This window comes from Osmerus mordax, chromosome 4 (genome assembly GCF_038355195.1).
Source record: "Osmerus mordax isolate fOsmMor3 chromosome 4, fOsmMor3.pri, whole genome shotgun sequence".
Taxonomy (NCBI): Eukaryota; Metazoa; Chordata; class Actinopteri; order Osmeriformes; family Osmeridae; genus Osmerus; species Osmerus mordax.
This window is the reverse complement of record NC_090053.1, coordinates 10,882,408-10,899,836: the sequence shown is the minus strand read 5'-3', so window position 1 is coordinate 10,899,836 and position 17,429 is coordinate 10,882,408. Positions and strand designations below refer to the sequence as shown.

The following is a 17,429-nucleotide window of genomic DNA, read 5'->3' as shown; positions in this document are numbered from 1 at the left end:
CCCCTGAATCTCGCCGTCTCTGACTGGGACAAGGGGTGGGTGAATCGAAGCCCCTGATCCATCTACAACTACTTTCTGCCTGCGCCCTGGGTGCTTTCCGTCGGCGAGCGCAGTGAACCGAGAAGAAGACTGCAGTGTCAGGTGTTAGCTGTGTAGCCAAATTAGCGACAATAGTCGTGTTCGGCAACCCATCACCCTTCTATGCTAGAAAGAAAACAAAAGGAATTTAATTCAAAGCACCAGATACTTGGTGACTGGGATTAGCCTACGGGATGAGAGGTTCAGCGTCCCCGGAACGTCGGAGAGCTCTGGGCGCCGTTTAGTGTCAAATTGAAACTGGACAAACGTTCAGAAAGAAACGACACGGATAAATTCTCTAAAGGTTTCGTTAAGAAAATGATCAAATCGTTTTTCCCTCTTAAGAAACTGCGACGTAACGGCAAATATCTTCTTTTCGGAGTTATTCTGATAATTGGAGCTGTCGCCGTGTATCATGAGTTTGTTGCAGCAAATGCATGGAGCTCGCATACCCGTAAGTAGCTTACCTAGAGAAAAGAAGCTAGCAAATAGCTATCTTCTGTATGATCAAGCGTTCCGATCACCAACTTTGTGTTTATTTATCAAAGTGTGTTGTGCGTCTACTTGCATGCCAAGCCATTTCATCTGAAAACGAATGCATTGGAAGTAAGTTGAAAACAACTGTTGGTTAAAGGGGAGTGAAAGGGCACTCCTGGAGTCACACCTGCCAAGGACAGACATCTTGGATTACTTTCACCCTCGTCTGTTAATGAAAGTTTAATGAAATCCACAGTATTGACATCCGGCTCAAAAAAGCCCCAATGTCGAAAAGTTTCCATGGTAGTCAACACATTTTGTAAAAGTAGACTGCATTCAACAGCATGTCGGTTATGACTGTATGACCTCAAACACCAGAGAGATAAAAAGTCGGAACACAGGCAGTGCTTTGGTTTGTTTGTAATTTGGGGGCGAAGACAAAAACCCTCCGTTGTGCTCATGCAGTCATTTTACCCCTTTCAGCTGTGTCCAACAACTGTTCTCTGTAGGGTACTTCTGCACACAGCCAGTCTTGAGAAGGGTCAGGCCACGAGGGTTACCCTCAAGGGAATGTGTAGATTCACACAGGGGATCCAAACCCCAGCCCCCATCTGTACACACACAGAGGCACCCACCTAAACACACTAATGGCTCCAAAGGGACAACAGTGTCTTGAAGGGAGAGCGTAATTACTAGGTGTGTGTGTGTGAGTACTGGTGTGCTAAGGGGACAGCAGCAACTCATGTCTATATGGCCAAAGCTAGACATGTAATCACATGCCTCTGTGTGACAGCAGCCACATTCTAGGTCTATCTGGCTACACACACATTCCTAAGCTCCAGCCCCCTACTCACAATGGGGGTATTCTTAGGGGCAAGAAAACCAACTGTCTCTTGAAACAGCGTCCAGAGAGGGTATTTGTGTGTGTGCACGTGCTCATTGAATGCAATTTCAAGGAGGAAGGATCAAGTTTATTTAGGCTAGTTGTAGCTGCACATAAACTCTTAGACCCATTGGTTTCACCCATGTGAAACTTAAACTGTTGCAAGTTCTTCAGTTAGGCAAGGCAACAGTTTATACCTCCAAGTTAAAAATATATTCTAAAATGACTTGTGGTACAGATAAAATACTGTGTGTGTGTGCGCTTGTGCCTCCACCCTCGTTATAATGACAGACCATACCAGGCCACTAGTAGTTTGACTCTCCTCCCTTCACACACATCCAGATTTAATCTGTAAAAAAAAAAAAAAACACCCTTCTATGTAATTCTGGAGACATTTTTGATGACTCAAGTGACAAACGCTTTTAGGTCTTTGAGTCACTTTGGTTTGAACTCAGTGGCTGACTTTCTTTCCGTAATGAGATTAATTGTTTTCGTCAGTTGTGTGTGTGCATCACACGCATTTCAAACTTGCACTTAAAGAGCTTGTTTCTCACAAACGTGTAATCAGGAAAATACAACCTCACCCTCCATCTGTCAACTCTATACATAATGAATTTACTCAGTAAATGTACTGCTTCGATTTGTTTTCATTTCCATTTTCTGAAACAATTAAACCTTTGTTTGTTTCCAATATTTGTTCAGCACACACCATTATTAGGTATTTAGTTACAGTTTTAGTACTCCAGTTAATACTAGGCTGTGTTGAAGGCAGCCATTTATGTGTTCAAACTGAAATGCATATATAGGCCTTGCATCCTGAGAAAATTGGTCTTAGAAGGCCCCTGCATGGTTCCCTGTGGTAATTGGGTCAAAAAGTCATAAGATATTCAAATTGCACATGATACACATACGACAAAACCCCCCAACAATTATTTGGTTTGATCTTATTCTGGAACATTTCTCGTTTCAAATGTAATATAATCTTTAAGGTTGGTTTCTGATATTATTCTTGTATATCATTTCAGTTCATGGGTTATAATCTCAGTCTTGCAGTTTTGGGGACCATGTATACTTATAGACTTATTAGATACATTTGGAAAACCAAACAGCAAAGCACTGATTGTCAATCTAGTTTCTCAAGAATACTTCAGACAAATGCATATTTTGCGGAAGGTGCTTCCTCTAACCCATTTTCATTCTCTTTACAGCAGCCAATGAAGATAGCACCTGGAGAAGACCTGCCCCAGGGAGAGAGGTGACACTGGCCACAATAAAGGAGAGACGGGAACAGAAAAAAAACGAAGGGGGAAGTTACATGGTTTTCCTGTTAACGTGTGTGTGTGTTCTAGGTCGGAGGAGACCATGTATCTGATCTACTCTGGCGCACAAGCTACACCCCACAACACTGGAGACCAGAGGTGTGTTTTTCTTTTCAATGCTGTGTGTGGCAGTTACTTTACGTAGGGTCACGCTTTAGGATACTTCCTACTGTCTTGTTTATGTTACTGTGTGTGTGTGTGTGTGTGTGTGTGTAATACAGTGTGTGTGTTATAGTGTCTGCTTGAGAAGAATTTCCATTCCAACTGTTCCAGTAGTTGCTCTACTGAGAGCTCCTTCAGCTCATACTAAAGGCCAAGATCACTGAATCAGGTGTTCGTGTCATAGTGTGTGCAATGCTTACAGCTGTTATTGCTGGGACATCTAGCACAACTGAGAAGACAATGTAAATGTATATGAATTAGGTTTCGAATAACCTTCTCCACACCTCCTTCTTTTAAACTTTGATAGGAACACATATACACACACACACGTACGCACACCCACCCACACACACACACGGCTCAAATATCACTGTCTCCTTGGCACTGTCAGAGGTGTAGGTTTACAGCTTATCTGGGCCACAGCTGAAAGTCCGGAGGTCCAGTTGGTGTAGTGTGCTGTATGTTGTTTGCGAGGGAGATGTGGATGTGTTTCTTCCATCTTAGTCTCTCTCTCTCTCTCTCTCTCTCTCTCTCTCTCTCCCCCCCCCCCCCCCCCAACACATAATGTCTAGTATAAGGGCCAGGCCAACCTGCACATCTTTGAAGACTGGTGTGGCAGCTCCACTGCTCAGCTCCGCAAAAACCTGCACTACCCGTTATACCCTCACGTGAGTCCCTTTCTCTCGCACACTGTATTATTTGAACTGGGATCACTACTCTAACATCCCATACTCTCTGTCCAGTCAAGAACCACAGTGAAGAAACTTGCAGTCTCCCCCCGATGGACAAATTATGGCCTCCGGATATTTGGCTTCCTCCACCCCTATACTAATGGTACAGTTCCTTTTCATCTCTCTCTATTTCTTTCTCTCTCGTGCAGTGTCCTGCTTGCAATATCTTGGTGGACTTTGAACCAAGTCTCATTAATGTGTTACAAGGGGTGTAATCTTAAAACTATGAAGTACTCTTTCAAACTGTCTCTATCGCCCCTCTCAGGAGAGTTTGTGTTTGCCCTGAGCTCTGATGATAACTCTGAGTTCTGGTTGAGTGTTGACGATTCCCCCCTCAACCTGCAGCTGCTGGCCTGGGTGGGCAAGGTGGGTGTGGATGTTCTAGCGTTTGTGTTCTCACATATTTACATAATTTGTGCTTGTCGGTGTACGTGGGTGTTTTGAGCGAAAAATCAATGTGTACTTATGAGGTTGTGGATGTCTGCTCTCAGACGGGATCAGAATGGACAGCTCCAGGCGAGTTTGAAAAATACGTCAGTCAAATATCAAGACCAGTTTGGTGAGTTAAACCTGCTAGTTATAGTGTGCGTGCGAGTGTTTATACATTTGAACTGATATGGTGTGTTTGATTGTGTGTGTGTAGATATATACAATATTTTTGCTTGATCAGGGTCCCGTTTGAAATGTGTTTTAAGACTCCCTTACACACACCCTGGGTAAGGAGTTATTTTTAGCTGGGGTTGTATGTGCATGTGGGGGGGGGTTATTGTTTTTTAGTTTTTTTTCCCTCCTCTGCTTGCCGAGGCTCAGAGCCAGGAGGAACACTGGAGAAGGAACAGCCGTGCGTGTGCGCACATGCATGTGTGTGTTGATCATTCAAACAGGATGGGCGTTTAATTTTGACTAAGCAAAGTTTCCCAACTACCAAAATCAAGCATGAGCTGCAGGTAGGAGAAGAGAGGGACAAAGGAGGTGTGGGAAACCCAGGTAACAGGTGAGGGGGAGGGAAGGAGGTTATGGGGGGAGTGACTGAAGGACGTGTGGGGAAAATGTAGTCAGGTGACAGGTAGAAGCCATGAAAAACAATGGGAGGAGCCCAAGAGAGCCTTGGGATAAATAAAGTGTTTTTGTGTGTTGTAGATAGAACGATACATTGTTTTGATTTATATCGTTTTGATCTCAGGCTGTCTGAACACAAAAAGTACTTCTTTGAGGTGATTCACAAGCAGAATGACAGAGGGACAGATCATATGGAGGTGGCGGTGAGTGACTCATGGCTCCTTCACCCTTTCCTGTACTACAAAGCATTTACTTTTTAGTGCTTGTTGAAATCCCACATTTGTGTGACATTTGCTTGTGGTGTTTGTTTTGACACAGTGGCAGCTGAACCAGGAAGGCTTGAAATTTGTGGTTATTTCCTCCAAGCACATCTCCCTTTACACCGGTGAGAGCACACACACGCGCGCGCGCGCACGCTCACATACATACACACACAGATGCCAATTGATCCTGCCTCTGTCTTTAGAGCCCTCTAGTGGCACAGCCTAAAGCAGATATACTGAACCCCAGCATGTCCGCCACTGGCCTCTCCTGTGAGGAGCAGAGAACAGAATCTGGGCCGTCAGTCTCTCCCCTGCTGTTTCCCCTCCCAGATGAGTCTGCCCTGAAGATGAGCGATGTCGGTCACGTGCCCCAAACCGCCCCCAGCCACACCGGCTCTCCCAGCAGCCAGCCTAGCAACAGCGACGCCGACATGCTAAGGGAAGACCCCCGAGACACCTTCTACCAGAGTGAGAACTCACACACCCACACACACACAAGCCCTCTGGCACATAGGCACTGACGTCCTCTTACTTGAATCCTATTGTGTGTGTGTGTGTGTGTCTATGCATGCAGTCCCTCTGATTGACCACAGGTACCTCAAGAATGTGTTGCCAGACTGCTCCTACAATCCCAGCTACACCATCAAAGGCTTCCCTCTGCTCCGCTACCAGGGCCTACAGTTTGTAAGTGAACCTCACCTTCCTCCTTTATGATGTGTGCACTTTGGCTGGTGTCAAGCCCTTTTTAGATCATGCTTTGGCTCCTCCCTCAGGTCCACATGTCCTACATCTACCCTAACGACTACACACGCCTGACACAGATGGAGGCAGAGAACACGTGCTTCTACCACGAGAGTCCCCTCTATCTAGAGAGGTAATACCTCTGGAGAGAGATGGGAGTGAGGAGAAGGCCCTAGAGGCAGTGGTGGAGGCGGGAGGGCGTCGTGGTGGGGTTCAACTTTGGACATGTCTTGATTGTCACCAACAGAGGGCCCTGTGTTACCGCAGACCATAGAAAAAGCATTGCCATATTGAAGGACAGTACAAATGTTTGAGGACAGGGGAGGGAGCTGAAGGTTTCTATCCCTGTAAACGTGGTATATTCTTGTTTTCCCTCTGTCCCTAGGTTTGGTTTCTCTAGGTATATGAGACTTGACAGGCCAGAGGGGCTGGAGAGAGTCAGAGGTAGGTTGCTGTTTTAACAAACTATCACTGATGAAGTACAACATTCACACTGGACACTTTCACACCCTTTGTTTCCCTCTTTTTTTCTGTCTGTCTACGTTTCTGTCTTTCTTTCGGTCTTCTCCAATGTTTTGTTTATGTTCCTCCTGTCTTCATCTTTTATATTTCCAGACTTTGGGTTCAACCAGAAGGAGTTGGTTCCATATGAGGAGGAGGAGGAGGAGGAGGAAGAACCGGCGGAGGAAGCCCAGCTCAGAGCCAGGCTCCGCCAGGATAGAGAGAATGCCGTCCTGCCTGACTACGGAGATGACTTTGACGATTACACTTTGAAACGCAAGCGCAAACTCTTCTCGGTGCTCCCGCGCAGACCTGTAGACGGACCCTCATTGAGGGGCAATTTAGATACAGTGCTGCACACTGGTAAAAGGAGGAGGAAGAGAGGGGAGAAGCAGAAACAAGTACAAGAGCGTAGACCAGAGAAAAAGAAGCTAGTGAAAGAGCTGGTAGTGAAGGAGGGGCACCAGTTAAAACCTGCAGAAGGACAACCCGAGACGATGCTCCTTGAACAAGCAGAGGAACCAACAGAGGGAAACAGACTTGTACATGCAGAGAGACCAGCAGAAGGATACCAGCTCAAACCTGTGAAGAGACCAGAAGGAAAAACGGCAGAGAGAAACGGGCTTAAACCAGAAGAGGAAGTTGTAGACGGACCAGCAGAAAGACCGGTGCAGAGAGACGAACTCAAACCATCCGAGAGAGCAACAGAAAAACCAGCACCAGGAGACAAACTCAAAGCAGCTGAGAGACCAGCAGCAACAGACGGCGCACCAAGCAGAGAGGGTCTCCAGAAGCCAGCAGAGAAAACAGTGGAACGGGTGCAGCGCCCCCTGGTGGATCTAGAGCCTAGTGAAGGACGCAGGGCTGAGCTGGTCCAGGATGTCAAACATCTGCAGCCTGCAGCCATGGATGCCTCCAACTCTCCCTCCCCTTCTCCCAGAACGATGCGGGGAAGGGTTACCCATACTAGGCTGCGTCAGCCTGTGGTCACCCCACGGTCCATCCATCCCCTGCCTGAGACCCCCGAAGCACCCATGGGGAGGCTGGAGCCCAGGATCCTTACAGCCAGGGAGAGGGAGCATGAGAGACAAAGGGACTCCCCGCCACAACTAGTTCTGGACGCAGTCCACAGGGGCCTTGCCCCACCCCCTGCTGTGACCACAGGGGAGAGAGGGGGGTCCCAGGTGAGGAGGGAGAAGGGGGCGATTGGAGAGGGAGATGGAGGAGCGGAAAGAGGCATCCGAGTGGAAGACCGACTATGGGGCCTGGATGGAGAGGAGGAGGCGGGAGAGGACGACATGGCCTATGACCTCACTCCGGCGCCCGTCTTCGACCCTGAGGTGAACTGGGATCAGACCTTCCAGGTGACCCCCCTGGACCTGCAGATGCTGCGTTCTGATTGGATCGACCTGCGCTGTAACGTGTCAGGCAACCTGCTGATGCGTTCCAGCGATGCCCTCCCCATCGTCAAGACCTTCATCGACAAACTCAACAAGAGGCACCACAAGTGAGCTTGTGTGTGTGTGTGATGATGGTGATGATGATGATGATGATGATGATGATGATTGCATGTGTGCTCGTCAGATTGCTAAAGTGTGAGGAGACAATCGTAACATGATAGCCCCGATATAACGTATGGGTTGCTCCCTGTCCATCCCCAGCCGTTTCTCCCTGGTCAAGGTGGTGAATGTGGAGAGGCGTGTAGACGGGGCCCAGGGCAGCAGGTACCTCCTCGAGCTGGAGCTCAAGGATCTGACTGGACAACTCTTGCGCCTGTCACACTTCATCTATGCCCTGATTCGCCGACCACGCTCCAGGGGAAAACAGTACCCTCGACACGTCCCTGAAACGGTGCTATGCAACCCTGTGGGGTTTCACTGGAATCCTACTGCCATGGTCCACTTCATAGTACCAGGTACTTAAACAGTGTACATTCACAGCACATACACACACACCCTACTCTGCCTCTGACAGGACTGTGTGTGTGTGTGTGTGTGTGTGTGTGTGTGTGTGTGTGTGTGTGTGTGTGTGTGTGTGTGTGTGTGTGTGTGTGTGTGTGTGTGTGTGTGTGTGTGTGTGTGTGTGTGTGTGTGTGTGTGTGTGTGTGTGTGTGTGTGTGTGTGTGTGTGTGTGTGTGTGTGTGTGTGTGTGTGTGTGTGTGTGTGTGTGTGTGTGTGTGTGTGTGTGTGTGTGTGTGTGTGTGTGTGTGTGTGTGTGTGTGTGTGTGTGTGTGTGTGTGCTTGCTAGTTAAGAATCAGGCTCGCTGGGTGCAGCAGTTGATAGTGGACATGGAGGACCTGTACCGTGAAACACAAGATCCCAACTTCAACCTCATCATCACTGACTACAACAGCACTGACATGGATGTGGAGAAAGCCCTGCTCACCTCCACTCTCCCCAGGTGTGTGTGCGTGCAGGCGTGTGCTGGTGCATGCCCGACAGACCAATCTATTGTCACCTCATTAAAGGCCGTTATTGTGAAGCCACGTTTACTTTCCGCGTCAGGTACCAGTATGTGAAGCTGAGTGGGAACTTTGAGCGCTCCGCTGGTCTACAGGCAGGCATCAACCTCATTACTGTGAGTACAGCCTCATCTGTGACGCACGCACAACAAAAGGAGAGGGCAAGGAGGCATCGATCCCCCTCATCCAATTACCTGGTCTCATCTCTCTCTGTCCCCCCCCCCTTTTCTCTTTCTGTCCATCTCCCTCTCCTCTACCTCCGCCCCTCGCAGGACGAGCACACCATAGTGTTCCTGTGTGACCTCCACATCCACTTCCCCCCCACCATCATCGACGCCGTGAGGAAGCACTGTGTGGAGGGCCACATGGGCTTCGCTCCGATCGTCATGAGGCTGGATTGCGGCGCTACGCCCGCAGAGCCCCGAGGTGCACGCACGCTCGCTCACGCACCCCTATTGAAACTGTTGACGTGCATCTGTGGACCTGAGTACACAATACAATACGCAACGTGTCAAGTGTTGGTCCCGTGTTCACGAGTTCTGAAATCCAATGAGATTGTGTTTGTTTGTGTTCTAAGGTTACTGGGAGGTGAATGGTTTTGGCTTGTTGGGGCTTTATAAGTCTGATCTGGATGCTGCAGGAGGCATGAACACCAAGGACTTCAAAGACCGCTGGGGAGGAGAGGACTGGGAACTTCTGGACAGGTGTGTTTGTGTGTGTGTGTTTGTATACAATACCTTGTTAAATTACAGAGCCATATAGTAGAAAAGTGCTTTGTTTCTCTCCTTTTGTTTTAGGCTTCTGCAGTCAGGTCTGGAGGTGGAGAGGATTTACCTCAGGAACTTCATGCATCACTATCACTCAAAACGGGGCATGTGGAATAGACGCACACAGCACAACAACACGTAGCCATGACAATACCATGGGCAAGGCCATGGCGACCAGTGCACTTTACCCCCGGCCCATCCTGCCTTACCTGCCTTACCTTGACCGATACTAGCTGCCGAAGGGTCAAAAGGGCAGGACTGGGGTGATTCCTGATACAGGATTGAGATGTATCTCCTGTCACTCAAACTCTCAGAGACTGTGACTACATGAGTTGATGTTGTTGATCACTGCCTGGAAGATTCTACTGATCATTGTAAGACAAAACTGTGTACTTTATCCATGCAATACTACTGAATGACTGCCTTTTGATATCCTTCGCTAAGAGGATACTAGTGATGAAGAATCATTTGCGAAGCGATATCGGTGTTCACCAGTGCCTGAAGATACTACTGTTGACTATGCTCCGGGTTGGAGCATTATAACCTGCACTGGTCGGCACTGTGCTAAGCTGATTTAACCAAGGGAACGATGGCCTTTGTCCAATCCTACTCAGGCACATCTTTGTACACACACACACACACAAACACACACATCTCAGCTACTCACATACACATATTGTGACTGTATATTTGTTGTTGGCTGAATTTTGGTTGTGCCTGTGTGGGCAGGTGTTTGCTTAGGTCACTGTAGATTTACAAAGGGCCTTGTTTGTACAAGATTGAGACTGTATTTATTGTATCAATGACAATATTTATTGACTGGTATGTTTTGTCACTGCAGGAATATGTTTCCAATGTCTTTTTGAAAGACTATCTGAAATATGAATTAATTGGATCTAGTGATGAAATAAGACTTGTAATATACATTATATTTATTCAGGTATTTGGGGTAAAGGGATTAAGACAAATCATCAAATGTCAACCAACTGTGCTTTATCAAACCTGTTGAATGTAATGATGTGCCTTCTCTATGATGATTATAATGAGCATCAGGTGGGTAGAACTGGTGCCATTATCAAGGGTCTCGAGATTAAGTTGCTAAAAACAAAGATGTGTGTTATTGTCTGCCGCCTTATCATCAGCTCTGTGTGGAGGGTGAGGCCCTCTGTGATCCAGACTGTGGAATCAGGATCTACACCTCATGTATTCATGATGTAGCCCAGATCTTGGGGGTGAAGCAATAGACCTTAAAAGGTCATTTTGCATCCGTCTGAATATCCCCATATGTTGTAGAAAAACGTGTCAGATGGTAAAGGATTTAGGAAGAAAAACCTGTAAATGAAAAAGCCAACCATATGATGTTTTGTACTGTATAAATCAAATGTTGTTTTCAAGGCAGCTTTTGCTACATTTCACATTCCCTGTTAGAGCCTGTCCTTTCTATTACATGATGTGTCCTGAGTACAAATACCAAGATGTTGGGGCTTTCGCAATATGAGACTGACGAGAAAGGTGGGATACAATATGGCCTCCTGGTCTTTAACCTGTCTGTCTCTGTTACCTCGTCCTTCTCCTTTTTTGGTATATTTGGGTATTACCTGTTTTCTCAGGAAAAAATCTATGGTCTTGACAAATTCAATAAAGAAATCCTTTTCATTTCCCTGCATGTCATGAAAATAATTCATTTTAAGTTGTAAAACTTCTGGGTATTCATTCCCCACATGTATTTTGCATTAAGACAGACTATGTTAGAGCTGCAGTTTTTAGGTCATGACGTCATGCAAGACATTTACATTTAGTCATTTAGCAGACACTCTTATCCAGAGCGACTTACAGTAAGTACAGGGACATTCCCCCGAGGCAAGTAGGGTGAAGTGCCTTGCCCAAGGACACAACGTAATCCGCATGGCAGGGAATCGAACCGGCAACCTTCTGATTACTAGCCCGATTCCCTAACCGCTCAGCCACCTGACTCCCCCAAGACATTGTGCATGACGCATGATTGCATGATTCTCAGACTCTCAGGTTTTTAATAATGCTAATTATTTTACTAATCTGTCTTTTGTGGGAGATTTAGAGATGTACGTTCCTTTGTGGAACTTTAAATGGAGTAGCACACCTGCACAAATATGGCCCACAAACCACACTTACCTCATGTATGCAGACAATCTTGGCCTTCAGCATTACTTAGATGCCTCTGACTTCACCCTGTCACTCAAACTTCACCTAAAGGTCTTTCAATACCGTCACTCCAAGGTTGCATCCTGATGTGTGTGGATGTCCATTGTTTATTCTTGGACTGGAATTCATTCCAATGAAGAACAGATGGTCTGTAAACCATGAGTAAGAAAGTTATATGTCTCTGTAACATACCTACTGAATAGCAGGACTATATTTTATATTTATATTTTGTCATTTAGCAGACGCTCTTATCCAGAGCGACTTACAGTAAGTGCAGGGACATTCCCCCGAGGCAAGTAGGGTGAAGTGCCTTGCCAAAGGACACAACGTCATTTTGCATGGCCAGGAATCGAACCAGCAACCTTCTGATTACTAGCCCAATTCCCTAACCGCTCTGCCACCTGACTCCCCGAGGACTACAGAGACATATATTGTAATGTGAATTGTGAATATTGTAATTGCTTTGATAATGATATACGCTTGCAGACCTTTCTGATGGTGTGTCTAACAAAAAATGTCATGCATGATGATGGTGGGGTTTTGCTTAATATTTTTACAATGGTCTGTCTGAAATTCCATGACAGCAAAACCACCATCATTCTAATAGTTAAGGAGTAGTGGCCTTGTCTAAAAACAAAACATTATGTATGTGATCTTTTATTGTTTGCAATTATTTCAATCTCAGCTTACTCTAGTCCATCTGTGTAATTCAAATAGAACAGGTGGCTATTTACAAGTTTATTGTCATTTACATGTGGCAGCAACATTTGGCAGTTTACACAAGCATTGCTTGAAATGTACGTCATAAAAAAAGAACCTAGTTTGTGAAAAATACTTGTTACAAGAGAGACTTCACTTACGAAAGAGACAGTTTAATAGATATGCTATATACTATGCATGAAACAGTAGGTACTAAGCAAGAGGAACAATGACATGAACAGAAACTAAACCAGGGTCTGACACCATTTCTGATTTTTATGTAGTTGATATCACAAGGCTTACTGACAAGGCTTATTAACCCTCACTGCTCAATAAACACTTTTTAATAAGGTATTCTATCCCTTTTTGCAATCAGAGTGCCAACATCTTAATTGCCTTCTTTTCTCGACTCCTCTTTTCCATGGCCAACATTGGTTTCTGTCACAGATGACTGTTCAAGTCCTTGGGCCATCATTATTGCAACCTGAGATTTTGCACTTCAAACATATCGCATGTCTGTAGAAATCACCTAAAATATCTGGCTTTCACCCCCTGTCCTATCAATCTATACCAACCTTGCTTGTACTTCCTAACTGCCTTTCACTGTTCTCTGCCTTGCTCCTCCTCTCCACTATCTCTGTGTTGTCATCAACTTTCTGTCATGAGAACACATCCTATTGGCCACCAGCAGCATCGAACATCTTCTTCCTGCCCTCCATGCCAGACATGGCCTCCACATTTTTACGCCAGTCATTCACCTCCAAGTTCATCTCCTGTGAGGGGCAAAACAGACCACACATAGTTACAAGAGAGTTAACAAATGTATAAATTAATTCTGTGCCAAGAAATAACAAACAACTCATGTCATTGCAGCATGACTAATACTGTAAGCATGTGACCTGTTAAACAATGCGAGGGGATTTGTGCGTCAGCCAATACGTATGCTTTGATGTGTGTGTGTGTGTGTGCGTATATGCATGCGCGTGTGTGTGTGTGTCGCCATGCTTGTACCTTTTCTTGTTTGATGTCCTCCTTCTTCACAGACTTGAGGTTAGCTCTGAGGTCCATGGAGCCCTTGTGTTTGGAGCCCAGCAAAGCTCTCATCATCTCATCTGCAGACACTCTCACCTTCCTCAGAGCAGGCTTCTTAAACTTCCCACCCAGGTCCAGCACTTTCAGCTTCAACTCATGGATCTAGATCATGGATGTATTGTTATTGTAAGGATTGCAATGAGGATATGCTAACCTCCAAGATTCAAATTATTCTCTTAATTATTATTTTGGTGTAATCTCTCTAATATCTACATGTCCATCTAACTGAGGCAATGTGCATTTACGCAGACGCTCTTATCCAGAGCGACTTACAATAAGTACAGGGACATTCCCCCTAGGCAAGTAGGCTGAAGTGCCTTGCCCAGGGACACAACGTCATTTGTCATAGCCAGGAATCGAACCAGCAACCTTTTGATTGGTAGCCCGATTCTTTAACCGCTCAGCCATCTGATCCCCTATTGTAATGTTTTGTATTTTTTTGTTTATGGGTATGGAAGTGTCTTGAGCTATATGAATGTGTGTAGCTATTGATGTTTAAGTGTGTAATTGAAGGCATACATCTTTGTTGTTCTTGACAACTTTGGCCTCATAGTCGTAGCGCTCCTCATCCACCACGTCGATCTTTGCATGAAGCTGCTTACACAGTTTCTAAACAACAACCAAAACAATACATAAACAAAATTATATTTTGATGTTCAAGGGGTAATGCATCTGTTAACATTTAAGGGGATGTAACCTGCCCTTTATTGGAGTCGACACCATATGCCTCCATATGTCCAATCCACTTACATTTAATTCTCCATCAAGGCATGAGGTGTATTTATAGGTGTATTTGATATAAGGGAGAAGCCTCACGTTTCTCCTGATCCTGCCCTGATTGTTGCCTTGCTGTGTCTGTCACTCACTTGCAGGTCTTCCAGGGGAATGCCAGACACCTGCAGAGGCGGAAGTTTCTCTCCCAGGTAGCGAACCTTTTCTTCATCCCTCGCCATCGTCTCTGCCTCGAGTTCCTCCATTGCACGGGTCAACAGGAGGATCTGGGATGGATTGGGACGGTAGAATGAAAACACAACTGGACTTGAATGTGTGTCGAAGTGCAGGGTACAATTTTCTTGGTCAGTTTTGTTGTCATATACTGTAACTTTTTGAGCTTTTACCTTGAGTGACAGCTTGCGGGAAGCTGATATCTTGGACTTGGGCTAGAAACAAAACCCAATTAAAATAATGTAATGTTTAATATATTGTTATTATAATTATCATATAATATTCAGTAATGGATGTTTCGCATTGTGTCAATGAATGTTTAATGTTGTCCTATTAAATAAAAACATCAGAATCAGTTAGAAATGCTTGGAGTTCAAACTATGCAAGGTGCAGGTTTGAAATAGGTCAACAATAGCACTTGTCACTGTGTTATGTGACAAGTCTAAAACATACTGTACATTAGTTGCACAGCTAGTGGCTCCATAGTTTCTCATTTGTCTGCTGTACCGGCAGCCAGACAGCTCCACCAACTATCTCAACACCAGCGCAAGGCCCTAAACCCTAAGATCTTCAACCCTGAGTGTAGGAGGTTGGGACATTTTATTAATGCAGACATTCTGTCAACAGGAGTCACACACTATACTGTACCTTGGCCTCTGCCTTAGGAGCCATGGGCATGGGGGCTTCCTGAGGATAGACATAGACAAAGGAAGACAGTCAGTTTGCCACCCCTCACATCCGCATAGAAAATAGACACAGAAAGTCAGTTTGACGTTCATCATACTTGTACATTCATACAATATAGGCATGTTGTTTCATGCAATAGCAATGGTTGATAAATGTTGAGGAAAACTCACATCACTGTGATGTCATGTTGAAGTCAAGGGAGAAAATAAGAGCGATAAGGAATCATACAAACACACAGATCGTTTTTAAAAACAACAGGTAATCAACTTTTAACTTTTAAAAGACACAGAGTATTACTTACTCGTCCGCCATTGTGGAGGCTTCGATAGAAAGGAAAGTCTGTGAGCCCGGTAGGACTCTCCCTAATAACACAAAGCAAAAGATAATAAGGGGCACAAAAGTGTATAGGCTATGTGAGCAGCGATAAATCACCTTCAACTGGACACTTGATCACAAAGATAATAAATTGATTGATACCAGTAATAAACTGAATGATCAATGGGAGTACCTTGATTCTGCGAAAGGATGCTCTGGGCTCCTACTACACTAGCCTTTGGTTATATCCGAGCTTCAAAATAGCGCGTGTTAATTATAGCGCGCCGCAACATAGGTCGCCTCCGCGCAGTATGTAAAACTCCCGGACCGCCCAGCGACACGATGACACCACGGATCATTCGGTCAGTCACGCGGGATTATCGGAAAAGCTGCGCTTGTTAGCTGAACAACCTTTCAAATACATTCACAGCAAGATGTGACCTAATCTATAATCTAAGTCAAATCTATCATTACATTGTAAAATAATTGTAATGATTATTATCAATAAAATGTCTAGTTGGATGTACACTATAGATTTTTATTTATTTATTATTGCACATTACTGACATTTCAAGTAGGCTATATTGCATGAAGTGTAAGCCTTCACCCTGTTTATGAATTTGTGTGTAGGTGGGAATGTGTGTATCTGTATTTGTGTGTGTGAGAGAGACTGTTACGTTTTCTGAGAAGTACAAGATGGAAGGTTCGGTTTGAGGTCTCCCATAGCAGATGTCTGAGCTATTTTACCCTAACTCTAACCTTTACTGCTATATCTGTCCTATACACAATGCTCCGTCACATTGTGTCTGCGAAGGAGTTATGTCAAGCAGCTGTTGAACCATCCATCACACATAACAGACTAACTTGGCTCCAGCTACCCCAGCCCTCTTTCCAACCTTCCCTCCAACCCAGGCAATCTCTTCACCTGAACCTTTTCTTCAGCCAAAGCCCTCTCCCTACCAAGTCCCGAGCCCCAGCTAATTCCGTTCTGCAGTTCCGTTCTCTCTCTACCACTCACCAGATCCCATCCCTGTATTCCCAGCCCCAACCCTCTCTCCAGTCCTCTAATGTACATTTACATTTAGTCATTTAGCAGACGCTCTTATCCAGAGCGACTTACAGTAAGTACAGGGACATTCCCCCGAGGCAAGTAGGGTGAAGTGCCTTGCCCAAGGACACAACGTCAGTTGGCATGACCGGGAATCGAACTGGCAACCTTTGGATTACTAGTCCGACTCCCTCACCGCTCAGCCACCTGACTCCCTGTCAGGTAATGTAACAGTCTCTGCTACATTGTCCCAGCATCTGAAGCTTTTGGATCAGTTCACACGATCACACGTGGGGTTAAAACTCTTAATTGGAATGTCTGACTGTAATTGACACTTTGTGTTTCAACCACGTAACTCTTTGCACTGTAGTGTAGGCCATCTAGCTAGTCAGATGGTGAGATAAAGGGATAAACACTGACTGTGTTACATGGTAGGCCATCTGATGTGTGCAGTCAACAGTTATTTGTGTCTAACCAAGTTGTAATCATATGTATAAGGTGTCCCTGACCATGTAAAACACTGGCATTGAACATATACACTATGTCACTCTACACCAGAGACCAATCAGACAGTAACAATGTTGGAATGGCCAACAGCATAGATCAAGATAATAAAGGGTTGCCTACAGGTTAAGAAGCACCCATTCTATATGACCATCCAGAAAACGCTGTCTGTTTACCATTTAGTTTGCCATTTAGTATATCAAGTGATATACCTGTATAAAGGTGCTGAATAAACTTGCATCTTCATTTTTTTTATTCTAGAGTCACAGTCTGCATACCAGGAGCGAAGCCAGAATAATATTTTTGGGTAGGCCTAGAAAAATATGGATAGGCATCTTTTCAGTTTTCTTTACTTATTTACTATTCGATGTGCAACCGGTGCATAATTTTTCGGAGATATTTTAGGTTTTTGGGTAGGCCGTAGAACAAATTGGGTAGGCCTCTGCCTACCCAGGCCTACCCCTTTCCCCAGTCTTGAATTTACAGTTCTACACTTTACAAATGTAAGAGGAAAC

At 45.2% G+C, this 17,429-nt stretch overlaps 2 protein-coding genes across 3 annotated transcripts; one reads left to right on the top strand and one right to left on the bottom strand.

Moving 5' to 3' along the window:
* Window positions 1-90: 90 nt before the first annotated feature.
* b4galnt3b (beta-1,4-N-acetyl-galactosaminyl transferase 3b) lies at window positions 91-11,102 on the top strand. Of its 2 annotated transcripts, XM_067233911.1 has the most exons (20): window positions 91-532; window positions 2,647-2,693; window positions 2,788-2,856; window positions 3,492-3,587; window positions 3,663-3,753; window positions 3,916-4,016; window positions 4,142-4,209; window positions 4,834-4,912; window positions 5,028-5,094; window positions 5,303-5,440; window positions 5,547-5,656; window positions 5,746-5,846; window positions 6,099-6,157; window positions 6,329-7,721; window positions 7,876-8,129; window positions 8,462-8,615; window positions 8,720-8,792; window positions 8,949-9,102; window positions 9,254-9,380; window positions 9,474-11,102. In XM_067233911.1, exons 1-20 carry the CDS (start codon window positions 397-399, stop codon window positions 9,583-9,585), a joined length of 3,429 nt encoding a protein of 1,142 aa, XP_067090012.1. In that variant the 5' UTR covers window positions 91-396; the 3' UTR covers window positions 9,586-11,102. The 2 variants fall into 2 exon arrangements, 1 of the variants encoding a protein (XP_067090012.1); XR_010876528.1 differs by lacking the exon at window positions 9,474-11,102 and having other exon boundaries at window positions 8,720-8,796.
* Window positions 11,103-12,295: 1,193 nt separating this feature from the next.
* tnni1c (troponin I, skeletal, slow c) lies at window positions 12,296-15,405 on the bottom strand. The gene is made up of 7 exons (XM_067235459.1): window positions 15,345-15,405; window positions 15,009-15,047; window positions 14,534-14,575; window positions 14,282-14,413; window positions 13,935-14,024; window positions 13,335-13,517; window positions 12,296-13,096 (listed from the first exon to the last, which is right to left on the bottom strand). Exons 2-7 carry the CDS (start codon window positions 15,036-15,038, stop codon window positions 12,998-13,000), a joined length of 576 nt encoding a protein of 191 aa, XP_067091560.1. The 5' UTR covers window positions 15,039-15,047; window positions 15,345-15,405; the 3' UTR covers window positions 12,296-12,997.
* Between the last annotated feature and the right edge of the window lie 2,024 nt (window positions 15,406-17,429).